We start from the raw sequence: 26,819 nt of genomic DNA on the forward strand, positions 1-26,819 counted from the left end.
TGGCTACCTGAGTACTTCTCTCGTGGCTTTTACACTATTTACCTTGTATTTCCTCATCAGACCAATAGGCTCCAATAATTAGACTTGTTAAATTAACTCTGCCCTTCTTTTCACAGGCTGTTTATAAGGCTGACTTGGAATGGTTACGTGGAATTGGGTGGATGCCAAATGATTCTGTCTCTGTCAACCACGCCAAACATGCTGCAGACATTTTCAGTGAGGTACTCCAAGATTTCGCCCAGCCATTCTACACGTTTCCTTAGAACATGAGCAAGAGACACGAGCCAATATGTATAATCACCTTAGCTCAGCCTTTTAACCGTTTTCCATTGCTGAGATTTAAGCCAGACTTTGTCCACAATGTACTATTGCTATCACATTAGGAACCGCATCCCTGACAGCATCTAACACATTCACCCAGGCGTGAGATAGCACAAATGGGAAATTTCTGTTGTCAACAATTTGCAGTGTACAATTGTTGGGAGAAGTTCTTCCAGTTGGAAAAATGGAATATCATGATACAAGTAATGATGAGACCTTGGGAGGTGAGCATTTTGCTGCTTTAAAGTCTGCGAGGCCCTGAATTCAAACCTCAATATCGAAAGGTCATAGGTAGTATACTAAGGCAGCATGGGAGTTTACAAAATATAGTGCTATATTTCCAAGAAAATACCATTCACTGAAGGCACTGTATCCCCCTAACAGAGAAGGACCCTTAATTTAGTGTCTCTCAGCTCACACATCCAGACATATTTTTCTTTTTCTCCCAGAAAAAATATCGCACCAAAATAGAAAGTCTCAACTTTACTCCCGTGGATGACAGAGTGGATTATGTGACAGCAAAACAGAGCACTGAGATCCGAGATGACGTGAGTTTGCACTGCCGTGAAAGCATACAGCCCTGCGGAGGCTGTTGCCATGACTCCCTGCCTCTTGCGATTATTGAGCTATATTCCCATCGCCCAAATTATCGATGCTAGCAATGTTTGGACAACAGAGAGATTTCTTTTTGTTTGTTTGTTTTTTGTTTTTATTGAGTTGGATATTTTTCTCCACTCCCCTCCCTTCCTCCCCTCTTCCCCTCTCCCATGATTTCCACACTCCCCATTTTACTCAGGAGATCTTGTCTTTTTCTGCTTTCCATGTAGATTAGATCCATGCATGTCTCTCTTTAGGGTCCAAAACAGAGAGATTTCTTAACATCAAGTAACTTACCCTAATGCCTCTCACTTTCAGATTAAATACCGGAAAGACTGGAATGCCATCAAATCAAAGTATACCCTTACAGAAACGCCGCTGCTGCACACTGCCCAAGAGGCTGCCCGCATCCTGGACCAGGTAGGGGATTTTTGCAGTGGCCTAGTGCTTGGAGACAGGAAAACCATAACAGGTCTGTAGGAGATTTACATACCTGACATCATCCTCCTCTGACGGCTCATTTAGCCCCTCTGGTGGCTCTTTGTCTTTTAGCACCTCTACAAGGAAGGCTGGGAGAAACAGAAAGCCACGGGCTACATTCTGCCACCAGATGCTGTACCGTTTGTCCATGCGCATCATTCCGGCGATGTTCAGAGTGAGGTAATTTATCCCAACATGCCTGGACCCTGCAGAAACTCAACCTTGCCAGAAAGGGACACGGGTTGTAAAACACAAATGTCAGCTTAAGGATGCCCCATCTCAGCTTGGTAGACCTGGCTGTGCTTTTTGAGGGCTGAAAATACTCCCTCCCTTTTGGGTCTTTTTACTTTGGCTTTGGGCTTGGTTTTGGTTTGTTTGTTTTTCCTTGTATCTTCTGACCTCTATAAAATCTGCAGGCTCCCAAATAAAGAAATTGCCACAATTAAAAGAACAAACAAGCTTATGAGGTTTTTCTCTATTTAAAATGGCTGCCTCGGCCAGGTGTTTATGCACAAGCCTATAATCACAGAACTTAAGAGCTAGAGGCAGGAGGATCAGGAGTTCAAGGAGAACTTCAGCTCTACTTTATGAAGGCCAGCCTCCACTTGGCAAGCGAAGAAACTGGCTAAAACAACAACAATAGCAAGCCTAAACTATTTCTTCATCTCGGTTTATCTCAGTGGCATTTATCTCTATTTCAGTGTGGTTTTTGTTATCTCAGAATAGAGTGTCCACCAGAAATCTAGGGAGTGAAACTGCTGGCTGTTCCTCTTCTTCATCAAGCCTACTTTGTGCCACATGTTTATCACAGCTGACGGGTTCCATTATTCTGCCTCTCCCCAGCTGAAATACAAGGCGGAACACGTGAAGCAGAAAGGTCACTATGTTGGTGTTCCCACAATGAGAGACGATCCCAAGCTGGTTTGGTTTGAGCACGCGGGCCAGATTCAGAATGACAGGCTCTATAAGGAGGACTACCATAAGACGAAGGCCAAAATCAATATACCTGCTGACATGGTGTCAGTGGTGGCTGCCAAGGAGGGGCAGGACCTTGTCAGTGACATTGATTACCGCCATTACCTGCGCCAATGGACTTGCCATCCTGACCAAAATGATGTTATTCAAGCAAAACTCGCCTACGACCTTCAGAGTGACGTAAGCGGCTGTCGTTTCTTGTTATCTCTACTACACCATACACTATGAGAATAATAAGCAGCGTTCCATCTTTGACACGTTGAGCCATGAGCATTGAGTTTGTCCCTAGAAAGGAATAATGCTGGAGACTGAGCTGAGATTTTTAGCAATCTTGATCGAAGATGAAGACTGAGGAAAGCCGACCTACTTCCCTGGATGTCTTACTCCTCAAGAGACTTAAGTAGCTGTTTATAAGGGAGTCAAAGTTGAGGGGGGGGATAGAGAGTGAGGGGGGATAGAGAGCGAGGGGGGGATAGAGAGAGAAAGAGGACGAGAGAGAGAGAGAACTGTAAGCTGAGCCCAGTATCCCTCAGGAGGGTAATAAGACACACCACCTCACCCTGAAGCCTGAACTGAGCACTCTCCGCACCCCCAGCCCCCAGCCTTTTCTGGGGGAGGACCAGAACGTGCACTGGAGTCCCATCTCAGATGCAGAGGAGTAACTAACTCCACATAGCCCTTTTCATCATTACCAGATGGAAGAGACTGCCTCATTGTTTGCTACAAAGTGACTGGTGGCCAGCTTTTCCTCCAGTCAGCCAATCCAGGAGCTAGGGTTGGAGAGAAGGTGGTGATGGGAACAGGCAGCCTTGTCCAGACTAGAGGAGATGCCTCCCCATTCCCCAGACCTTCATGAGCATGTCCATGTACACTCTCCTTCATGTAGTGCGGGTAGCTAGCGTGAGATACCCTGCCCATCTATGACTGCAGCCTCTTTGGTAAACCTTTCCTCACGGCCACAACTTATTCCTACTCCAGTCGCCCTCCAGTGACCTCGCTCTCACAGCACTTCACCTTGTGCTGAGTCCTTGAGGCACTGAACTCAGGGCCTTGTGCAGTCACAGGCTCAAGAACTAATACCAGGCAAAGCCATGGCTGAATGAATGAGACAACAGCCATTAAAGAGAAATCCATCACAATGTTCTGAAAGATTCCTCTGCGGTTATCCTACAGATCACCTACGGCCCCTTCTATCTCTCCTCTCTCCTCAGAATGTCTACAAAGCTGACCTGGAATGGCTCCGAGGTATTGGCTGGATCCCTCTGGATTCTGTGGACCATGTGAGGGTTACACGGAACCAGGAAATGGTGAATCAGGTATGCAGAGCTGTTGGATTTTTAACCTAATGCCTACTTTTCTTACCTGCCACACAGGGATGGGGTGCCATCTGTGGGGACAGAGCTATCTTAATTGTCTCTATTCATTTCAGATAAAATATAAGAAAGACGCTCTTGACAACTATCCCAACTTTACCAGTGTAGTGGACCCTCCAGAGATTGTTTTAGCCAAGATTAACTCAGTCAATCAAAGTGATGTAAGTTCATATTGTTTATGTTGAAGTGCTTGGACCAAGAAGCTAAGTGAATTATTAATTCTAGATAATTGACAACTTAAAATTGAGAAAGGGATAAATTGCAAGACGATCTTTGACAATGGTATATATTGCATCCACTTTTACATATCTGTATTCTTAACCAGAATATTCAATTAGCTAAAATGAACTGTAAGTCAACCAATTGGTTAGTTTTTCTATGTAAATGTAGATTATTATGTCTTCAAGGTATGTCTTAGGAAATTTTAAATGTGAGTTTAGGCTAACCGAAAGGTTTTATTTTTTCTCTTTTTAGGTGAAATATAAGGAAACATTTAATAAGGCAAAGGGCAAGTACATATTTTCTCCAGACACACCACACATCACCCACTCCAAAGACATGGGGAAACTCTACAGCACTGTGAGTCCTATTTTATATAATGACTTGTTTCCTAATTACGGTCTTGTCAATTTTCGTATTCTTAACTGGTTTGTAAACTGATGAACTTGGAGAGTGGCCAGTTGTCTTCATTGCTTCTACTAATGCAAATAAATAGGTAATGGTGTAGCAAGTGTTATCAGGTCTCTGAGGACAGCACGAAGGATGGAACAGGTACCAAAAAGAAAGAAAAATGGAGAACACATCCCTCCTCAACAACCCTACACGTACAATCCTAGTCAGCAAATGGAAGGCCTATACTTCCTAATTTAATCCAGCTAATTTAAAGAAGTGTATGTGTATGTGGTGTGTGTGTGTATATGTGTGTGTGTGTGTGTACCAATATGGAACAATGTTTGGTGAGTCTTTTCCTTATGTGCAAATTTATCATTTTTTCAAGAAGTATAAATGTGATCAACTGTTATAAAATGTTTCCATTTGTAGATTTAATGAAATAACTTCCTGGTTTTAGGTTAGGCACTCTAATGATGATAATCATTCTTGCCTTGAACATAAATGATGGTTTGGGTATATGTAAATGTGATTCTATTAACATAATGGTTTTTTGTTCCAGATACTATACAAAGGAGCATGGGAGGGAACCAAGGCCTACGGCTACACCCTGGATGAGAAGTACATTCCCATCGTTGGAGCCAAGCATGCCGACCTGGTGAACAGTGAGGTCAGTTTGACTGTTTCCTCTCCTAGGATCAGAGTCTTTATTGAGGAGCAAGAAGTTGGATAGAAAACTCCAGCGATTCTCAATGTTGAACCCATTTTTCAGCTGAAATACAAGGAAACCTATGAGAAGCAGAAGGGTCACTACCTGGCTGGAAAAGAAATAAGCGAATTCCCCGGAGTGGTCCACTGCCTGGATTTCCAGCAGATGCGGAGTGCGGTGAGTCAGGACTTACTTCCCTGAGAGATGTGTACAGCTTCCGTGTGTTCTTGTGTCCACGAATTTATCACCTTCCCCGGGACTCAAGATTAGCTGGGGGAGAGAGAGTAGTCGGGGGGGATGGATCATCTCTCAGATTTTATCACCCTAACTGTCTGTACACATTGCCCCCCGCCCTTTTTTTTAACCAAGCCTACAATAAGGGCTTTGAACTGGGGGGGGGGGGGGGGAAGGAAAACAAGTTTCCTAATGACATTGTATTACAGAGGGTTAGAAAGAACACGTTTTAAATTTTTAATGTTATTTTATGTATTATTCTCTACGTACTGATCTACATTAGAAATGGGACTAAAGAAATTGGCCTGAATATTTTAGGTTTTCATCCCTTAATAATTTCTGTCTCTAAAACCATCTCTAGTTGAACTACAGGAGAGATTATGAGGACACAAAAGCAAACGTGCATATTCCCAACGACATGATGAACCACGTGCTGGCGAAAAGGTGCCAGTACATCCTCAGCGACCTGGAGTACCGACACTACTTCCACCAGTGGACGTCACTTCCGGAGGAGCCCAACGTTGTCCGCGCCCGAAACGCCCAGGAGATTTTGAGTGATGTACGATGCCCTTTTCTGCACATTGCCTTAGCCTGCAGACTTCACCTATTCCTGCTTAACCTCCCATGGTGCCACTTCCCCTTCTCACAGACCCAGAGACTTCCAACACTAAGTGGCATGACTATCTACTCTTCGTGTGAGGGTCCCCTTTGAGCCGTAGGGTGCCTGTGCTGAATATTTAATCAGTTCAGCACTAGACTCAGATTAGGCAGTTCCCCTCTGAGACATCTTTCAGCCAGGAAGTCGCTTTCAGCTGGTTGAAGGTCAAGGAGCAGCAAGAAGCCATCAAAGGGACCAACTGTAAATTCTGAATACCTGACACCTTTCGTCTTTCTTCTTTGTTGCAGAATGTATATAAAGATGACTTGAACTGGCTGAAAGGCATTGGCTGCTATGTTTGGGATACACCCCAGATCCTCCATGCCAAGAAGGCATATGACCTCCAGAGTCAGGTGAGCCGATCTCCCTATAAGGACCAACTGTCCAGATGTCACCATAGTCCATGGTAGCATCCGTGGGCTGCTGGCCAGGCTGTCCCTACGCTCTGATGAGAGGTTGCTGTAAAGGTGCATGGTCTAAGGTAACTCATAATCTAAGGCAACTATCCCCAATCAGACCTCTTGTGGTGACCTTCTCTGGTGTGACTCTATCCTATAGCTGAAGGTCATGTGCATTTGTGACAGGAAGTTACAGAGGAGAGAGGGTTGTGGGTTGGTGAACTGTTTATAGGCATCTCCGTCTTGGCCAGGTTAACGTGCAGAATATAGGAAGTAAAGTGTGCTTTGACAACAGGCATCTGTGTTTTGGGGGAAATCATTATCTGGGGCATGTCGCAGCATGTGTCACAGATGAGCTGTGATTGGGCAGGTCTGATGGCTATTGGCTCTGTGGGCTGCTACTGGGAGGGCTGGAAGGCGGCATGGAGAAGGTAACAGAATGAAGAAAGACACCTCACAGCGATCCAGACCTCTGTCTTGGCCAAGGACAGCTGCTGCTTGTTTTGGCTGCAGCACAAAGTCTGTGGACGGCAGAGTGGTGGCAGCCTGCTTCTTAAATTAAAGCAGAAACCCAGCAGTCAAGGCAGAGATGGCTAAGATGCCAGAAGCAGCCAACTTTTTGCTTGTTTGCCATCTTGGACGACTTTTGTTTTCCTTCACAGCTACAATACACAGCAGCAAGCAAAGACAATCTGCAGAACTATAACCTGGTCACAGATACGCCGGTTTACGTGACTGCTCTTCAGAGTGGCATCAATGCCAGCGAGGTATGATGTCCTTGTCCTCTCTGTAGGGTACGCCCTTTCTTGTCTTCAGAGGTCTTCCACCAGCAGAGGTGCGGAAGTCATTCCTTTCTGTCTGCAGGTGAAATATAAGGAAAATTATCATCAGATTAAAGACAAGTATACCACGGTGCTAGAGACTGCCGATTACGACAGAACCAAGAACCTGAAAAGTCTTTACAGCAGTGTGAGTCATCCTTTCCCCTTCAGAGACAGGTTTTTTAAAAATAGGGATAAATCCTTTCCATAAAGGTTTGTCCAGTTTTTCCTGAACCATCAACTTCCCATTTTCCCAATATATCCTCACTATACAGCTAAACTTCACACTGAAAGAATGCCCCGGGGTTGGAAAATATGTGGGGGCTAACCAGAGCGTGGTGCCTGTATTCACAAGGTTTTTTTTTTTAACCCTTCTAGAACATATACAAGGAGGCCTGGGATAAGGTGAAAGCCACCAGCTATAAGCTGCCAACCAGCACCTTGTCCCTGACTCATGCCAAGGACCAGAAGCACCTGGCCAGTCATGTAAGTCAAGTACAAGCATCACAGCCTCCCCTCATCCTTTCCTCCCCCCCCCCCCACTATACCAAGAAGTTCCCAGGCTGTTCTGATGTTGCCCAGAAGCACCCCAACACCCCAGGGGTGTCTGGCAAACACTTCTAATAGCTTGACATCAAAGTCCCTGCTCACTGCCTCCTCTCGGGGCGCTGTAGTCCCTGGAGAGTCATACCAGTCGGGAGGACACGGGGATGCAGTCGTTCAGGCTCCCTGTGTGCAGATAGCATGGCTGGGTAGCCTCTGCTTCCGCCAGCAGTGGAGAGAGAAAGCTAACACAAATAACACGAACCACCATAAGAATGGAGCGTTTCCAGCCAGGCCTGGTGGCTCACTACAAGTCCGGCATGGAGGAGACTAAGGCAAGAAGATTGCAGTGGGTTCAAGGCCAGTCTCATCCAGGCTAGAGTAAGATCCTGGCTCAGAAAACAAAACCAAAAATAGAGTATTTTGCTAGAATTAAGGTGAGAACTCTGGTCCAAAGCTAAGTTGGGGAGTGTGGTAGCTGTAGCTGGTTTTCACACCGTTACAGAGAAGCCGATGTGGCCGAGGAGCATGCCCCTCGTTGGGGTTGGTGAATACATTTTACAGAGCCCCGGGGGAGGCGCCTCTTCTTCTATTGCAGATGCTGAGCAGAATATTGTTGGAATGCGAGGGGTGGGGGGAATTAAGGATCCCGACATCGGTTGGAAATAATTTTTAAGGGGGAAATGGAGTTCCTGTGAAGGCTGACTTTTCACAGCTGAGGGTAGATCAGCTCAGAGACGCTGGAATATTGTGTCCTGGTATTTGTTTGGGATTTGGGCGGAAATTCTGTTTGGCTTCTAATTGATGAAGCAGCCCCCCACTGCCTCTGAGAGTGGCTCTCTGAGTCCTGAGAGCCTGTGTGTTGCTCCCGTGCCCCGGAGGCTGCCTCTTACCTCTGCCTTGTCCTAGCTTGTTGTGTTGTAGAGTATTGATTGACAGGTGGTACAAACGAAACACCAAAGGCTGACTGAGCTACCTTTGCAAGCACTTGGAGACATGGAAATTCAAGAATTATCACTCTCAACCATAGGCCATTGCATGTCTCAACACCAAAGGTTCCAAGCCCAGTCTGAACCTTTCAGATTTAACTGTCTGCTTACCACAAGCTGGGGGACGTGGCTCAGTGGCAGGCTGTTTGCCTTGAACGTTCAAGGCCCTGGGTTTTGATCCTCATCGTTACAAACATTTTAACCACCTAAGGTGTAATCCTAGAAGTAAGGTGTGTAGTAGCAGTGGTATTTGATGTGGGCACTTGAAAACAATACAGTTTTATAGCCTGGTCCAGGATAAAAGTACTTCCAGACGCGGCCTGGTTGCAGCCTCACGACAGCCCTGTGCCGGCTCTAGTGTCTTTGTATGGGTCCAAACGTGAGCACTGAGAAGTACTCCAGCCCCAACCCCGCAGCATGTTATCTGAATCCCGGAGGCAGGACCTTTGTCTCACGCTTTTTTTTTTTTAAACAGTAAGTCTTTACTCTTCATGGTTTAGCTTTTTCTTCTTGTCCTCTATAGATCAAATACCGAGAAGAATATGAAAAATTCAAAGCTCTTTACACGTTGCCAAAAAGCGTTGACGACGACCCAAACACTGCACGGTGTCTCCGGGTGGGCAAGCTCAACATCGATGTGAGTACCGGTAAAGGTTTGAGTGGGCACAGAAGCTGAATCAAGTTGTCACGTGGTATCCGTTGTTCTATGAGGTTGTTCTATGAAGCCAGGCACGTGGCACTGGTTGTACATACAGAAAGAAGCTAAGTATTATCCCAGCCCACACTTTAGCAAACGGTTCTGGAGGCTGAGAGATAAAATGGGTAAGAGATAAGAATACTTGCTGTTCTTAGAGAAGACCCAAGTTTGGTTCTCAGAACCCATGGCAGGCAACTCACAACTGCCTGGAACTCCAGCTCCAGGGGCCCCACATGCATGTGATATACACTCACTCATACACGCACACAGACAAAAATAAAAATGGATCTTTTTAAAAAAATAGCCTGGTTTTAATCTATACAAGATTCAAGAAGAGTCCAGCTTCCATCCCATCCCCCACTGCTTGCTATAAGCTGGAGAAGGCAGACGTTGCGTGACGATACAGCAGCTTTCTGGTAACTGGGATGCAACTTGACTTTCCCAGCGCCTGTACAGATCAGTGTATGAACAGAACAAGATGAAAATCCACACCGTGCCCGACATGGTGGAGATGGTGACGGCCAAGGATTCTCAGAAGAAAGTCAGCGAGGTGGACTACCGCCTGCGCCTCCATGAATGGATCTGCCACCCCGACTTACAAGTCAACAGTCACGTCAGGAAAGTGACTGACCAGATCAGCGACGTAAGCCCATGGCTTAGGAGGGACCCCCATGGTCGCCCCACCAATCCCCCCCTTCCCACCTGATGAAAAGCAGGCTCATCTAGATCTCCACATTGCCTTTGTCCCTCTTGCTTTCCTGTCCATGGGTCTGAGGGATTTGGGAGTGATCCCTGGAAGCCGGGCTGAGCAGAGATCCCTGTGGCTTCTCAGTCTCTGCCCAGGAACTTTTGCTTTTCATTCCTTCCCAGTGTCACCTGGGTCTAGGCTACACCTATTCTTTGCTCTTCAAGAAATGGCCAGATATGTGTTTCTTATCCTCTGCATCTGCTGAAACCCCCCTCCTAGATTGTGTACAAGGATGACCTCACCTGGCTGAAGGGCATTGGTTGCTACGTCTGGGACACTCCTGAAATTCTCCATGCAAAACATGCTTATGATTTACGCAACGACGTGAGTGTCTTCGGTTTCTTGGTCTAGGGCACACCTCTGCACAATCTAGAGGCAAGGAAACAATGCTTAAAACAAAGACAGTGCCACGGCGCCGTTGTAAATTAAGTCTTATTGAGGGTGGCTAAGCTGGAGAAAGATGCTAAAAATATAATATTCGCTTCTCAGCATTTAGTATTTCTATCAAACAACCTGACCCAGCTGTGTCAAGTTCCTCTGTGCAGAAGTGACTCCAAGCTCTCCTCTTCACCTTTTAAACTATTTTGAATATATTAATGACACATAATTTTTACTATATATCTGTTAGGATAATAGATGGGATTTAGTCATAAGGTGCAGGGAAATCTGCCACACAATGTAATATGAGAGGATTTCAGCAAAAACTTTCCGAGGAGAGCAGCTGTCACACCTTCTAGAAAACTCTAAAGCCCCCTATGATTGTAAACACTGGAAGTGTGGGCATTCAACTTCAAATCCATCCTGTGCACATTGTGGATGGGTGTGACTCTCAAGCCCTTTGTAAAATATTATGCTGCCTACTGCAATAGATGTTCCAGCATAGGCTTGCTTGCTTCTTCTTGGCAGATCAAGTATAAAGCTCACGTGCAGAAGACACGGAATGACTACAAGCTGGTGACCGACACGCCGGTCTACGTTCAGGCTGTCAAGAGTGGAAAACAGCTGAGTGATGTAAGCCCTCCCTGGGGAAGCGACTTTTTGGGTAGCAGTGAAGATGGGGCACGACTCAACCAAAGACTGGGGAACACCAGCCCCTTTCCTACCTGGGTACTAGACTTGGTGCCTTAGAAAGGGCCTGCACAGCCCCCTTTTCCCTAACATCCAGAGTGTCAGCAGTTTGCAGGGGTGATGTCGTGAGTGAGTTTGTGAAATGCTTTGTTGTTAGAGCACCCAGTGCTGCTTTTTATGCTATACTGTGTATTGTTAGAGGCATTTATGTCTGTCTCCCTGTCTAGACCTTCTGTTAATCAGAGCCAGCTGGTAGAATGGGAAGGGAGTGGGCTGCGATGTTAAGGGTGTGGGTTAGAGTCCTGCCTCTGCCACATAATCCAAGCCTGGGAAAAGCTTCTAACTCCTCCAAGGCTCGTGTGTAAAATGGATTGTGCACATATTCCCTGTCAAGCCACCAAGCTGTCCTTGGTCAATTAAATGCACAGGTAGCAAGTAAATAGATTGCACCCGGAAAGAGAAGGGTCCTACCTATTATCTAGAACTCCTGGAGGGGAGATGGCTACCCCTTGACACCTGAGATGGGCTGTCCACCTTCCAGGGATATCTGCAGCTTTGGTTCTGACTCCATTGCATAAAAAGAGAGAGTTACACAGCAGAGGTCTCTGGGTTCATTCGTTCTTTTTCTCTTGTGACAGATCCCTCACAGAAACAATGGGAAGAGTTATTTCATTTGTCTTTCAGGTTTAGAGAGTTCATTCCATGGTTTCTTGGTCCTGTGTCCTTGGATAGATACCATGGTGGTAGAAGCATGTGGGGAAGGCCAGTTCTCTGCCTGTGGCAGACAGGAAGGAGAGAAAGGGGTGGGGAAGCAGGCCTGTGACAAGAATCTGCCCCCACTGACCAACTTCCTCCAGCTAACTTGCAAAATAGTGCCACCAGATCAGGTCCAAGCAGTGGTGGCAGAGACAGGGGTTCATATTTATAACATTAAGCAAAGGCCAGCTTCACCCTTTTCATAGTCGTTAAAGAGATCATGGATCTCCATTTGCTCTGTGTCTTTCTAACAATGCTCCCACAGTCTGATGACTGACCTTACCTCTCCTCACCCAGGCTGTCTACCACTATGACTATGTGCACAGCATCAGAGGCAAAGTGGCCCCAACCACCAAAACCGTGGATCTGGACCGGGCCCTCCATGCGTACAAGCTCCAGAGTGAGGTGGGTGTTGGGAAAGGGAGTATGGGCAGAAACCCCAGCCACAGGGTCCCTAGAGGCATGCTGGCTTGTGTATGCATCCTCACTGACTGATCTTGGAAGGTATATAAATACTGTTTTCCACTCAAAGAGTTGAACAATAAACAGCGTACTTTGCCTTCCTTCTTGACTAATGGGATCCTCCTATCAAGCAATCAAACAAATTAAAAATGGGCGTGTTGTTGTCCAATATTTGCAAGTCAGAAAGAAGAGAGCTGGCATGCCGTCACTGCTCTTTAAAACCTCGAAATCACAATGACAGAGTTAGGGCATTTGATTCTAAAGGGCTACTAACCGTAAGGGATAAAGGCAGAAGTCACTGAATGTGAAGAACTCGGGCCCTACCCTTCACTCCCTTTCCTGTGTCTCGCCAAAAATCTAACAAACTGCCTGTGATGTGTTTAAAATGTCTCCGATGCCAGAAGACATTTTACTTGCTCTTTTTCATTCGGGCAGAATTTGTACAAGAAAGGCCTGCGCTACCTGCCCACTGGATACAGGCTCCCAGGTGATACCCCTCACTTCAATCACGCCAAGGACATGCGCTACATGAGTAGCTACGTGAGTAATCTTCATTCTGTCGGGGCCTGAAATTTGAGTGTGCAGAGACTAATGTTAGCATCGGTTCTCATGCTCAAACGATACCCAGAAGGCTCAGCCTGATGGTGGGCAGGGCACGGGCAGACAGCATGTTCCTGGGGATGAGATGCACCCCATACCGTTTGACATACTGTTTGGTAGTGCCTACATACCACAGTGGGTTACAACAGGACAACCTGGGCACCTCGGCTCAGTGTTGAGCGCTGTCAAGATGCTTCTGTCTCAGCTGGCCTGGGACTGGAAACATCCCAAGCTCTCCCCGACATCATTTACTGGAAATACAAAGTTTACTTAGGAGACGTCACTGTGTGTCCTTTTGAAGAGACTACTTACTGAGCCACTGAGCCTGACACTTAACCTTGGTTTTTACGTCTGAGCTCGGTTCGTGGGCTATCTAGACTCCACTGCCTGTGATTTGCCGCTGGAAGTCCACCGATACTTCCCTTTCCTGGATATCCTGAGTGCCAGCATAGACCTGAGACATGTACTCCAGGGGCGACTCTTAGAAGAGTGTGGTAGTCTACAGGCTGTACCATAGCCAGCCATTGGCTAGAGACCAAGATTCAGCTCTCTCTCTCTCATTGGTGCTCATCTTCAGAGTCCTGGGAATCAGCTGTGCCAATGACACAGTGCCGCCGTGGCCCAATAATACAGCTCCAAAGCAAACATGAACAAATTTAAGAGTCAAACCTGTTATTTTTAGAAATCAGTCTATAAGTCATTCATCAGTATTAAAAATGTCATCTTGGTCCTTTTTCCTTGGTCCTATTTCCTAATTTTCAAACCACTTTGAGACTAAAGTGATGGCTATGTCTTGGGTTTCCTTCACTTCCTACAAATAGATTTCACCCAGGTGGGAATTTTTTAACCTTTCTATAGACATGTGCTTATCATTCAACTAATAACTTCCAAGACTTAAGACAATACTAAAATTGTGTCAGTGAGGCCAGTGAGATAGTGCAAAGGGGAAAAACGTATGCCGTGCAAGTCTGACACCAGATTTGACCCCAAAGCCCGTGGTGGAAGGAGGGAACAGATTCCAGAAAGTTGACCTCTGACATCCACACGCATGTCACACACATGTACCTGTGCCCATACACCCATGGCATGCACATACACACATAGTATTAATAACAAAATAATATTAAATGGATGTCATATTTATTTAAATTATGGCTAGTTCTTACTCTTAGAGTTTAGAGAAAAATTTCAAATCAAGACACAATCTCTTTTCTAATTGAGAAGTATAGTATGTGTAGCCATCACTGATCTCAGTCTGACTTTGCTTTCTCAGTTCAAATACAAAGAAGCCTATGAACACATCAAGGCATATGGGTACACACTTGGGCCCAAGGATGTCCCGTTCGTCCATGTCCGGAGAGTCAACAACGTTACTAGTGAGGTACTGTGAACACTTATTCTTGGAGAAAAATACTGAATTGAAAATCATGACTTTTGGGGGACGTTGGGAGAGGGTTGAAGGGGAGGGGAGAGGCAGGGAAAGAGCAGAGAAACATGTAGAGGTCAATAAAAATCAATAAAAATAAAAAAAATCATGACTTCATTTGAAATGCATTTAAGAATTTCTTGGGCTTCATCTGTAAGTTTACAAACTGGAAGACAGTATGAGGACCCTATTTGATTGTTGTGTCCCTCATTCATCATAAAGACTTGATTCCATAGACTATGATGATATTTGTGCAACATCTTTCATCAAATTATATTTTTGTCTGACTTACAGCCCTGATTGTCATCAGCTGTATTTGTACCTCTGTCCTACTAAGCAAACCATGTCATGGGATGTAGACCACTTTGCCCTCAGAATTCTTCGCCAAAATGAAATAAGCATTTTCTCTTATGCTAACCTTAAATCATTTTATAGTCTCAGAGTTTCCTCTCTTGGTTCTTTGTGTAAAGTATTCAGTTGTTTCTTAGTCAGTAAATGCCCCTGTGTTCCTGCCCCAAACACCTAGAATGGTTTCTCCTTCCCTGCAGAGACTGTATCGAGAATTGTATCATAAACTAAAAGACAAGATACACACAACTCCAGACACACCTGAGATCCGCCAAGTCAAGAAGACACAGGAAGCTGTCAGTGAGGTGAGAATGATGGGACAGAGAGGCCATCACCCAGGGAAAATGCTGGGGAGTGGACAGGCCATCACCCACGGAGAAACGCTGGCCATTTGTTCTCTAATGTGAGTTTCTGTTCTTTTTGTTTTTCTTTAGTTGATCTACAAATCAGACTTCTTCAAGACGCGGGGCCACATGATCTCGCTGCCATACACACCTCAAGTGTTGCACTGTCGCTACGTGGGAGACATCACCAGTGACGTAAGAATCCTGTAGGCTCTTTCTAAAGGAGTCCCACCAAGAAGTAGCCTTGCTTTTCGCATTTAGGACACCCAGTGGTCTTTGAAAAGCCTTTTCCAGTGCTCACTTCTTACCTACATGTACAATTTGGAGGTGAAATTGTTAGGGAAGTCCTACAGTTCCCCAGCCACGGGGAAAGTCAGGAGAAAACCAGTGGAGGAAGAGGGCTGCCACCACGCTTGCTCATTCAGTGACCGCCACTCTACATCAGCGTAAGGTCTTCACCAGTTCCTACCGTTCAGTGCCCTGCATCCCAGGTCAGATTAGCTTTCTTTCCCCGTCCTGGTCCTGGTAGCACTCCCTCGTAGCATCTTCTTATTGCCATTAGGAAAATAACTCCTTGGGGATCTCCTTTTCCTGGTGGATCAATCCCTTAAATCTGTGAATTTTTTTTCCCTTAATGTGATAACACAATATTAGTGCCCTCCCCTCAACTCAGGGTTAGAGATTCAACTATGGTCTGAATGCAAGCAGAGTAATATCAGAAGGTATACATGTTGAGTCAAGATGAAAACTACAGTGTTCCCTTGTATTGGTGGAGGAGGGTACCTTTCATAGACCCCCCCCAAGGGATACATCAAACCATGGACAGTACCAAACCATGACTATACGGTCATTAAATACATACTCTGGATAAAGTTGAACTTGTGAATTAGGCATAAGATATTAAGCTTAACAACATATATTACAGTAGAATAATCATAACAATATACTAAGATAAAAGATATTTAAAATATAAAAACTGCTTTTATTTGTTTGGTTGGTTTTTTGAGACAGGGTTTCTCTGCAGCTTTAGAGCCTGTCCTGGAACTTGCTCTTGTAAACCAGGCTGGCCTCAAACTCACAGAGAACCGCCCACCTCTGCCTCCCAAGTGCTGGGATTAAAGTTATGCACCACTACCACCCAGCTTAAAAAAAATGCTTTTTCTGGAATATTTCATTTTCATATTTTTTCATTCCAGTTAACGCTGGAAAACTGAAACCACAGAAAGCAAACCTGTGATAGGAAGAGCTACTGTGCACTGATAAAGAAGTGTGGCTGTCCTGTAGTTTTGTTGTGTATTTATATTGGCTCACAACCAGCTGTCTATGTCTGCCCCACAGATTAAATACAAAGAGGACTTGCAGATCTTGAAGGGACTCGGCTGTTTCCTGTATGACACTCCCGACATGGTCCGCTCCCGGCACCTAAGGAAACTCTGGGTGAGGTCACACCTTCACGGTATACAGCTTCCCCACACATGTATCACGCATCCCATTGCTAGCTTCCAGTATGGGGAGGGGAGGGCAGAACAAATCTCGGCCTACATCTACTTTTAAGGAAAATTTGCCATCAACCCACTGAAGTAGGTAGTGATTTTTTTATGATGATCCACGCCTGTTAGAAAGGTAATGAACGTAGTTAAATGATAATTGCTTTTGTTGTTGCCTAGGAAGATGAAGGTGGGGGCCGGGAGATATAGGGTGGATATATCATCGAGACTCTTAGTATCCCAGGACACAGCCAAAGCCTGCTCAGTTTGCATATGCCAGTCATGTGTGCCATGCAGTCCCTTCCATAACTAACCAGTTTGTCTTTCTGGCTTTCCTCTCCTAAGTCAAATTACCTGTACACTGATAACGCCAGGAAGATGCGAGACAAGTACCAAGTGGTGCTTGACACCCCGGAGTACAGGAAAGTGCAGGAACTGAAAACCCATCTGAGTGAGGTAAGCGTCCATCATCTGTCTGGAGAGGCAAACGGACCAGCTGGACTGAGCTACTCAAAAGATTCTTGGTTCCTGTCTGTGATCATCCCTTGACTGCAGAGTGACCCAATGTCTCTGTTAATCAGTTGGCCTTACATTGGCTCAATTTATTTGTTTTAATTTTCTCTTTTTGTAAAATAGACATTAATATTTGCCTTTCTACAACTAAGGCGAATGAGAGACTTGACATGACTTTATAATTTAGAAAGTCTTTATACTGAACGATTGTCTGCAAACTAAAGCTAACTCAAGTTTTTCTGTCTTGAGTATATGAAGAATACAGCAACAGTAATGTCAGCTATTGGAAGGCTTGATAATATCTGCTGTATTAATGTCATGGGGGCAAAGGGAAGAAGCTTCTAGAGGAAAATAATCATAAACCATCAGTTTAGAGCACTGGTTTCTCAACTTGGGGGTCAAGAGACCCTTAAACAGGAGTCACCTAAGACCATCAGAAAACACAAATATTTACATTACAGTTCAGAACAGTAGCAAAATTACAGTTATGAAGTAGCGATGAAAATAATTTTGTGATAGGAAGTCACCACAACATGAGGAACTGTATTAGAGGGTCAAAGCAGTAGAGAGGTTGGGAACCACGGGTTTAGAAGGAAGAAACTTACTTAGTCTGCTGCAGTAGTAGGTTGCCTGCCTTCCCTATGAGTAAGCAGTCGTCAGGTCATCTAGGGACAATGATGGCTTGTTTTGCGTCTAGCTGGTGTACAGAGCTACGGGCAAGAAGCTGAAGTCCGTCTTCACTTCAGTCCCCGATACTCCTGACCTCCTAAGAGCCAAGCGAGGACAGAAGCTTCAGAGTCAGGTAATGCCTACCAATTATGAATGTCGATTAGCCCGCCATGGGACAGTAATGTCTGCTTGACCTTCTTAGGCTGGTAGCTGACACAGTTGGTTGTCCTTGCTGCAGTCTGTGCCCACTAACATTGCAGTTTTCTTCAAAACTATGAGAATTCTGATGATTTTACAGGCAAAGGATACTATGTCTTCTTTGCAAAGGGTTGTCTAATTTTGTCCTCAGATGAGTGGGTACGGACTCTCAGGAGTAAAAAAACTGATTGTTTGATCACTTCAAGGATGTGTCTGTTATCTACAGACAAAGAAACTCTGTGTCACACATGCAGGCAATGCTAGGGAGAAAGGATGCTGAAGGAGCTTTCAGAATCCGCCCAGTGTTCTCTTAGCATTCTTTATCACTTGGCTGTACACTGGACCACACCCAGCAGAAGAGCTGTTGGACAACTGGTTTGTGGGTGGGTGTTTTCAAGTGACACTTACAGAGAAACAAACTCACAAACACATACAACAACCTCGAGCAACCAAACACACAAATAAAGACTCAAAATTAAGAGGACAGGTAAAATTGAGTCTCTGACTCCTCCCCGCTCTTGTTACCCAGTATCTCTATGTTGAGTTGGCCACTAAAGAGAGACCCCATCACCATGCTGGAAACCAGACCACAGCCTTGCAACATGCCAAAGACGTGAAGGACTTGGTCAGCGAGGTAAGATGGGGATTCTACACCAGCATACCCGTTTGCTAAGAAATACTTCATCTACTATTTCTAATGAGAATTTTATCGCTACAAAGTGGGCTCGGCATCCCCCAACCACAGAAGCTGTACTCTACGGATGAGATAGGATGTGCCTTTTCCTTAGATCTGTGATTTGGGTGTAAACTGGGGAGGGTTAAATCACAAACTGGGGCTGGTGCCATGGCTCTGCCAAGAGAGTGCTTGCAGTACAAGCCTGATAACCTGAGTTCAGTGTCCAGAACCCACAGAAAATGAGGAGAACCAGCTCCACAGAGTTACCCTCAGACTTCCATGCGTATGCCCCAAACACACAGACATGCAAATACACCACGATAATTGTAGTAAGATTTGAACTTGTTTGTCTTTCTCTGCTATTTTTGTATCTTAGAACAAGTACAAGATTCAGTATGAAAAGATGAAGGACAAGTATACACCAGTTGCAGACACGCCAATCCTCATCAGAGCCAAGAGGGCCTACTGGAACGCCAGTGATGTGAGCATCCCTTCCTTCTTTCTCCTTCTGTGACAGGGAGAGCTGCGGTTATCCAGCAACACAAACTGTTCCATCACAGCCATAGCTAAAAGTCATTGCTCACAATGTGAATCAGGAAAGAGCACATACTCACACAGTACCAATCTAGCAAAGTAGCTAAGAACTGTGTTGAGAGGCTACAAGCTATTAGTTATCTCTTAGGCAACAATATGGTCCCCTCCTTGTAACTTTTGGGTAGCATCCTAGAGATACTTGGTAGCTAATTTACTTAGACATAAAATCATGGTCTTGGATGCAGACAAACAGATTCAAATTAGTTGCCTGCTCTTTAAGTCCATATAATTTATCTAATTTTTCTTGTGTGTGAAATAGAATGAGAAAATGAGAAACGTGATGATGCTGTAAGAATATACAAGAAAATGAGCATTGTCTATTACACTACTTTATCAATGCTTGGGAAATGCTCTCGTCTGTCTCTTAATTGATCAATACAGTGTGTGAGTGCCAGGATATGTGATCACAGCAGCTAGAATCAGAGGGTGGACTTTCATTGTCCCCATCACCTGTTCAGGGACATGTCTGCCTTTCACTAGTAACCAGTTTATCTGTTTTTGAAGACAGGAATTATTAGTTCACTTGATGGAGGTGCCCAGCTCCTCCTGGCTTTGTGACTCAGAACTCAACTGCAGATTTACTATATCTATTGCCACAACCCTTCATGGGATGGACAACTTGAGACTTAGACCCAGCCAAAAGCCTCAGTCAGGACCACGTGTCCACAATATAGCTCTAGATTTCATGGCCACACAAAGGAATTAGTAGGAAAGAGACATTTCCAGTTAGCACTTGAAATTCAAGATGAGAAAGCCATAAATTCTCCTCTGTCCTTTCGGACAGTTCCAGTCTTGTGACATCCCCTGTCTTTATCATTCAAGGTTACTGCTAAATTTTCCCCTTTTTGTTTTGTTTTCTTGAGACAGACTTTTACATTGTAGCTGAAGGAGGCCTATCGTTCACTGGGTAGCTGGAGTTGGCCTCAAACTTACAACGGTCCCTCCCAAGTACTGGGAGCACACTGCTGGAGCCACCCTGACCAACATTGCCCACTGTTAATTCGTGTCAAATTTAATTTTCTTTGCATGGGGATGGCCACACACTGAAATCAATCCCAGAGTCTGACTGTGCCCCAGAGCTTCCCCTCTGCCAGTTTTCAAATCCTTTATCTTTAAAAGAGCACCAATTCTAAGAACCTTGATCTTTAAAGTCACCCAGTGCAACAAGGATGGTAGCTGGTATTAATTTTTAATATATCAGCCATGGCTGACCCCACAAGTAATTTTCTAACATGACCCGTGTAAAGAACAAAGCATTTCAGAAAAGATGTCTTTCACTGCGTGCTTGGTTGGGAAGCAGGCTGCCTAGAGAAGCAGTCTTGCGTCGATGAGATGAATAGAGTGGCCATCCACAAAGACAGCAGTCATAACCAAATGAAATGTCAAGATTGCTTAGTGCAAAAGTCATTTTAACAGCAGGAGGTGGGAGTCAAATCTCTGCCCCACCCATGAACATTAGTATGTCTTAGCAAGGCTGTGGTCTTTGTTTCGTCCTTCCCCGAAATAAATTAACACTTTACATGTATTTCTTTCTTATGTTAAGTAGTCTTAGATTTAAAGAAAAACAGCAAAATCATACAGAGAATTCTAACATGTCCCCCATAGTTTCCCATCACTAATGACTCTCAGGCCTTTGTCACCACCAGTGAACCATGATCCATGCATTATTACTTTATCAAGCCATGTCATTTTTTTTTTTTGGATTATGAAGTTTTCCTTCATGTCTTTTTCTCTTCTAACATCTGGGATAACCTTTCAAACTTTTCCCTAAATCTATTCGTGAGGAAAATCTAAGAGAGAAGTGGGAGCTTAGCAGAACTGAATTATTTAACATGGTAGTTATTCTTCATGATTGGTGTTGTATTCTCTCTTAACAGCTTCGCTACAAAGAGACATTTCAAAAGACGAAAGGGAAATATCACACCGTGAAGGATGCCCTGGACATTGTGTACCATCGCAAAGTCACAGATGACATCAGCAAAGTGTGTCCCTGGATAGGACTACCTCAGAGGGGCTCTGAAACCTACCACTGTTTTGGGTTTTTTGTTTGCTTTTTCTTAGCACAATCTCATTTTTTGAAAACTCCGGAGAGATTAACTCTGAGTCTTTACATTTTTACAACAGGTGAAATACAAGGAGAACTACATGAGCCAGCTGGGAATCTGGAGTTCCATCCCTGACCGCCCCGAACACTTCCACCACCGGGCAGTCACGGATGCCGTCAGCGATGTGAGTGTTACCTCCAGTTTTCCCGTTAGGAATCCATATTTCCATGGGAGCTATGAAGTTGGGCTGCTGAAATACTTGTCTGGGTTACAATTATGTTTTTTTCATGGGTGGGGAGGAGGTGTAACATGCCACAGTACATGAGCTATGATGAATCACGTGACAGTCAGAACAACTCGTGGGAGTTGAGTCTGTTACTCTGCCATTAGAGTTCCAAAGATCAAACTTTGTGGCATGCACCTTTACCTGCTGAGCCATCTACCTGGCCCCGCTTCCATAGAGTTTAGATCTTGTATGTGGTTATTCAAGTCATAAAGTTCAATTACTAAGTGAGTAAACTAAATGAGCTTGGGAGAGGAAAAATTATATTCGAATTTGTCACCTTCTGTTTTCCTCTATGATTCAAAGCAATATAGTTCATGCCTATCTTGGATTCTTTGAAGAGATTGTGACAGAAAGCAACGTTCATTTAGAAAGAGGTTTCACCTCTCTGCATGGAAGTATAGCTGCCAAGCCAATGATATTCTCTTTGCAAAAGTATAATGGTTAAAGTTGATTTTGATTAATAGTAAAAATGAAAATTTCTAAATATTATCAAACAAATCATAAGAAAAAATTAGTAATTCTAGAAATGTATTTAAATAATACAGGCTATTTCACATCTTCATTTTTTGACATACTTTGGGAATCAGAGGTTCTGACGTGTTCTCTTGGATGGCTCCTAAGAGATGAATTGTTACAACTCCTTGATATTCCTCTTCTCTCAGGTAAAATATAAAGAAGATCTGACCTGGCTCAGAGGCATTGGCTGTTATGCCCATGACACCCCTGACCTGACTCTAGCTGAACAGAACAAGACTCTCTACAGCAAGGTATACCTGTATTCTCAAGGAGAATGCTTTATCCATTAAATACAAACCCAGTTCACAGAGGGAAAACAACCTTTGTAGCTTCATCCCTGTCCTGACTCCTAAATCCTGAAACTAATGCCATGCTGAACTCTTTACTATCTTGAGAGATTTTCAATTTTGTTTTGTTTTTCGGCAGGGTCTTACTGTGTAGCTAGGCTCACCTAGAACTTATTATGGATAGATTAGGTTGGCCTTGAATTCACAGAATTTTGGTTGCCTCTGCCTCCCCAAGTGCTAGGATTAAAGGCGTGTGCAGAGATGTCTTTAGTGCTGAACTCATTAACCGTAGCTTCTTTGAATCTGATGAAAAACTATTGAGGACAGCCACTCATGACTACTCCTGAGTTTCCTCTCATTCATCTATGTGGATGATCCACACAGCTAAAGCCGAATACAGGAGCAAATATCAAGTGTGGTTATTTTAATCTACAAAATATGTGATACAAGCTGTAAATCAAGTTTTTTAGGGCTTAATTTTCCTATTTACAATATAAAGCAGTTGAATTTTGCTTTTAATATATAAAATAAGAATCAGCCAACTTCTGATACATGCCAGACTGTATATATTTTACAGTAGACTTGGTGGATCACATTTATAATAGCACCTATTTTCTCTGTTATAATTATCTAAAATTGTAAAAACCATTCGTAATTGTAGGATTGTTTAAAAACAGGTTGCAGGGTAGCTAGGTCATCACTCACCCCTGCTCTGTAATATTTAATTATCACATTATTTGCTCGAAAACTATAGTCTAACTAATGGAGTAAAAACTGCATTCACATGGCGCATCAAAATACATTAAAGTTACATCATCATAATATACCCAAACAGAGAAGAAATGCTTTAGATCTTTGCTCAGCATTGAATTTGTATTTAGTAACCAACTAACGCAGTGGTTCTCAACCTGCAAGAGATATAACCCCTTTGGGGGTCAAACGACCCTTTCACCGGGGTCACCTAAGACCATCAGAAAATACTAGATATTTATATTGTGATTCATAACAGTAGCAAAATAATAGTTTTAAAGTAGCAACAAAAATAACTTTATGGTTGAGGGGTCACCACAACAGGAGAACTGTATGAAAGGGTCGCAGCATTGGAAGGGCTGAGAACCGCTGCTCTAATGGATGGTTTATACTGTGTATTTTGGACTGTTTCCTACTTTTCACTTCCTTAGGATGTAAGAAGAAAAACTCAATAAAGATTTGTTAGCTCTATGAAAGCATTATTATAATTGTAAGAAAAATATCATGACTCCTCCTTAAGACTGGATATGCAATCTAATAATTATGTTCTTTCCTCCCAGTATAAGTATAAAGAAGTATTTGAAAGGACGAAGTCAAATTTCAAGTATGTTGCTGATTGCCCAATTAACAGGCATTTCAAATACGCAACTCAGTTGATGAATGAGGTACGTACCACTAAGTGGATTAATAAGCCTATTCGGTTCTCTTGAGAAATCTGTAGGGCTACTTCATTAAAATCTAATATGTAGCACGACAGGAAATCTGCCCTAAATGTTCGTTCCCTAGAAGGACTTGGAAAGACTACCGTCACTATCTGGTCGGCTCTGCCAATGCCTTGACTAGGCTTACCCCTCCCTTCACCTCTTCAGCACAGTCCCGTGGTGTCAGAGAAAGGAGGGAGGATTTTGTGGACTGTCAGCTAAACGCCTTTAAACTGTTAGAGCCGGGAGACCTAGAAGTTCAAGGTTGATCCAGTAGTCCCGTAGAGGCACCCCAAGGGAAGTGGTTAGGCCCCCTGACCTTTGCAGTGGGGGTAGTTATGTGAACCATGTATTCAGATATATCTGCCACTCCCACAGAAGGGAATACACAGTCGTCCAATCTACACCCCCCCTTTACAATCAACTCAGTCTTCCCTAGAGCCATTTTTGCAGCGATATAATTTGAATATAATTCGAGCAAGTTAAAATAAGAAAACCGTGAGTTCTATTTGGGAAATTTTATAATGTTTAGATGTTTCCATAGCTAAAATTATAATTTTATGCTTTCCGATAATTCGTGGATTTGCATAAGTTCAGACATGTTAGAAAGTTAGTAGAAGACCTCGTAATGAGATTGTAGCCAGTGGTGCATTTACATGACGACCTTTGTCGATTTCAATTACTTTTGTTTCATTTTTTCATTTCAACACATTCCCAGGCTGGAAAGCGCTCAACAGGTACCATAAGTATCTTCCTGGGGCAGTCTTGATAGATTTTGTTTTTCCTGTTCCATAAAGAATTCCCAGGTGTCCTCTAAATCATCGAGTAAATTAGCACTGCAGGATGATGGCAGCTGTGCTGGGGTATTCCTACTTAGTTATACCTCTGGGTTAGTAGAGCGAGTGATATTTTCCTATAGCATTAATTACACTTTTGGATTCTTTCTGCCTTATTTGTTAAGCTCATAGATTACCAGCATCTCGTTTTAAATACAGTGGAAGATGCCAGACATTAATAATGTGTCATATGAAAAGGTGGAAAACCTCTGGGCATGAGGTACCCCAGTTTGTTAGAGGTTGCTCTCTCCTAGGCTCCAGCCCTTTCTCCGTGCAGTTTGTCTTCATCTGTCTTTTCTGCTTCCTATATGAACAGTAAACATTGTCCTGGGAGATGGAGGGACTCGCTAAAAATGACAGGTTTCTCCCTCACTGGAGTGTTTAGACTGAGATGTTACTGTGTACCCTTGATGCCTTATTCTTGTTATAATTTAATATGATGTTCGACCAGAAAAAATACAGAGCTGACTATGAACAGCGGAAAGATAAATACCACCTGGTAGTCGATGAGCCTAGACATCTGCTGGCTAAGACCGTAGGCGACCAGATCAGCCAGGTACTGTGACGAGGCTGGCAGCGCGGCCCAAGCAGGACCGCGCTCCAAATTCTCACAAGATGTCGTCCTGTCTGCTGCAAGGATGTCATAGGTTCTGCCTATGATATTGGACTGTTCTGTTTCAAAACATCTGTCTAGCCACCCAAAGAGCCTAGGCGCTGTTTGAGTGTGCCAGTCAATGCTCTGTGTCCTCATTGGCGCTGTGGTGAAGATGAGAGGAGAAGCTGGGGCCCCTCCCCTGCAGAGCCTGTTTGGAAACTGCAGATTGAGTTGTAAAAACAAAAAGAAATCCCTGCTATCGTTTTACTGTTCCGATGATGTCATCCCCGTAAGGCAGTCTGGGTGGTAACATACACGTTGCTGCCTTTGTCCTCCCCATTGGCAAGGATGTGGATGGGCAAGAGTAAAGATTTCAGCCGCTCCCCTTGCCTCGCCCATAGGGGTCTTCACCGCACAGCTCTGTGAGCGCACAAAGCATGCTAAGCCTACATCTCTTCACTCAGAGGTGACTGGGATCTAGAGCCATGTTCCTTCTGTCTTGATAAGTCTCTTTTGTGCTTCACTGCTCTTTGCATGGACAGAGAAAATATAAATCTAGTGCCAAGATGCTTCTGAAACAAGGATGTAATGAAATCCTGCGCCCAGATATGTTGACCGCTCTCTACAATACATACATGTGGAGCCAGGTAACGTCCGACAGGGTGGGAGGAGGCAAGTGCAGACCTTCCGCGCATTCCCTTTTATGCTCTCATTGGCTTCCTCTCCCGACCCCTGCCCATGCTGCTTTCTCACAGGAAGTCATGTGAATATTCATTCCTTAGAAACGAAATCTGACCATGGCCCGGGTCCTGGGCAGCCATCTGTCTGCACATCCAATGCTTAGAAACCCTCCAAGATCAGCTGAGTCTGCTTCACAAAAAAATTTTTTTTCAAATTGGTACAACATTAACTTGTATTTTTTTTTAATGTTTGCTTCAAGAGACAGATTCCTTAGAAACTGAGATGTTTGGTAGATTAATGGATTTAAAGGTCTGGATATTTAATGTTTTCTTCTAACGTTGCCCAGTTCTTTCAGAGAGCCAAGGCTAGCCATGCTGCCTCTGGACCTTGTCCATGTTCATGTTGATAGTATTGCTACCCAGCAAGGTCTGCTGAGCACGCTGCCACCTTTCCCTCAGAGGTTGTTGGTTACCAGGAAGAACGTTAAGGGAATAATGCCAGTCTCTTGGCCCAAACCGAAAAGGCTTTAGCCGATCTTTTCTATCATCAGTGTGCTCTGTCGTTTTTGTTTGTTGGTCAAATCAACATATTAGGAAAAGAGAACCATGTTCTCACCATAAACATCCTTGGCCTTGATAGGAACATCAAAACTGTGTGCATGGAAGTTCTTTGTTCTCCGTGTCTGTCCTGCTTGAAACAGCTTGCGTGCATGAAAAAACAAAAAAACTGTGGCTTGGAAATTACAAAAATAAATGCATTTTGAATCGGGGGAGAGGGGAAATGGGGGGGATGGGACAAAGGAGGGAGGGGAAGCTGTGGTCAGGATGTA

The 26,819-nt window shown here is 44.1% G+C and overlaps 1 protein-coding gene across 22 annotated transcripts in view; it reads left to right on the forward strand.

The window, feature by feature from the left end:
* Positions 1-26,819, forward strand: part of Neb (nebulin) — a 184,403-nt gene that overhangs the window by 120,405 nt on the left and 37,179 nt on the right. For 20 of the 22 annotated variants that reach the window (XM_075985221.1, XM_075985227.1, XM_075985232.1 and 17 more), the window contains 34 exons: positions 117-221; positions 771-869; positions 1,237-1,338; positions 1,471-1,578; positions 2,242-2,553; positions 3,585-3,689; positions 3,803-3,907; positions 4,221-4,325; positions 4,918-5,025; positions 5,128-5,241; positions 5,660-5,857; positions 6,205-6,309; positions 7,017-7,121; positions 7,219-7,323; positions 7,554-7,661; positions 9,231-9,344; positions 9,850-10,047; positions 10,372-10,476; positions 11,059-11,163; positions 12,274-12,381; positions 12,874-12,978; positions 14,312-14,419; positions 15,013-15,117; positions 15,247-15,351; positions 16,495-16,593; positions 16,989-17,099; positions 17,854-17,958; positions 18,553-18,657; positions 19,076-19,180; positions 21,171-21,275; positions 21,418-21,522; positions 22,287-22,391; positions 23,738-23,842; positions 25,166-25,270. In XM_075985221.1, the coding sequence (XP_075841336.1) occupies positions 117-221; positions 771-869; positions 1,237-1,338; positions 1,471-1,578; positions 2,242-2,553; positions 3,585-3,689; positions 3,803-3,907; positions 4,221-4,325; positions 4,918-5,025; positions 5,128-5,241; positions 5,660-5,857; positions 6,205-6,309; positions 7,017-7,121; positions 7,219-7,323; positions 7,554-7,661; positions 9,231-9,344; positions 9,850-10,047; positions 10,372-10,476; positions 11,059-11,163; positions 12,274-12,381; positions 12,874-12,978; positions 14,312-14,419; positions 15,013-15,117; positions 15,247-15,351; positions 16,495-16,593; positions 16,989-17,099; positions 17,854-17,958; positions 18,553-18,657; positions 19,076-19,180; positions 21,171-21,275; positions 21,418-21,522; positions 22,287-22,391; positions 23,738-23,842; positions 25,166-25,270 (3,987 nt within the window). Of the gene's footprint in view, positions 1-116; positions 222-770; positions 870-1,236; positions 1,339-1,470; positions 1,579-2,241; positions 2,554-3,584; positions 3,690-3,802; positions 3,908-4,220; positions 4,326-4,917; positions 5,026-5,127; positions 5,242-5,659; positions 5,858-6,204; positions 6,310-7,016; positions 7,122-7,218; positions 7,324-7,553; positions 7,662-9,230; positions 9,345-9,849; positions 10,048-10,371; positions 10,477-11,058; positions 11,164-12,273; positions 12,382-12,873; positions 12,979-14,311; positions 14,420-15,012; positions 15,118-15,246; positions 15,352-16,494; positions 16,594-16,988; positions 17,100-17,853; positions 17,959-18,552; positions 18,658-19,075; positions 19,181-21,170; positions 21,276-21,417; positions 21,523-22,286; positions 22,392-23,737; positions 23,843-25,165; positions 25,271-25,851; positions 25,957-26,819 lie in introns of all 22 variants that reach the window. The other 2 variants (XM_075985243.1, XM_075985223.1) reach the window with 2 other exon arrangements.

Source organism: Microtus pennsylvanicus, chromosome 9 (assembly GCF_037038515.1).
Source record: "Microtus pennsylvanicus isolate mMicPen1 chromosome 9, mMicPen1.hap1, whole genome shotgun sequence".
Classification (NCBI taxonomy): domain Eukaryota; kingdom Metazoa; phylum Chordata; class Mammalia; order Rodentia; family Cricetidae; genus Microtus; species Microtus pennsylvanicus.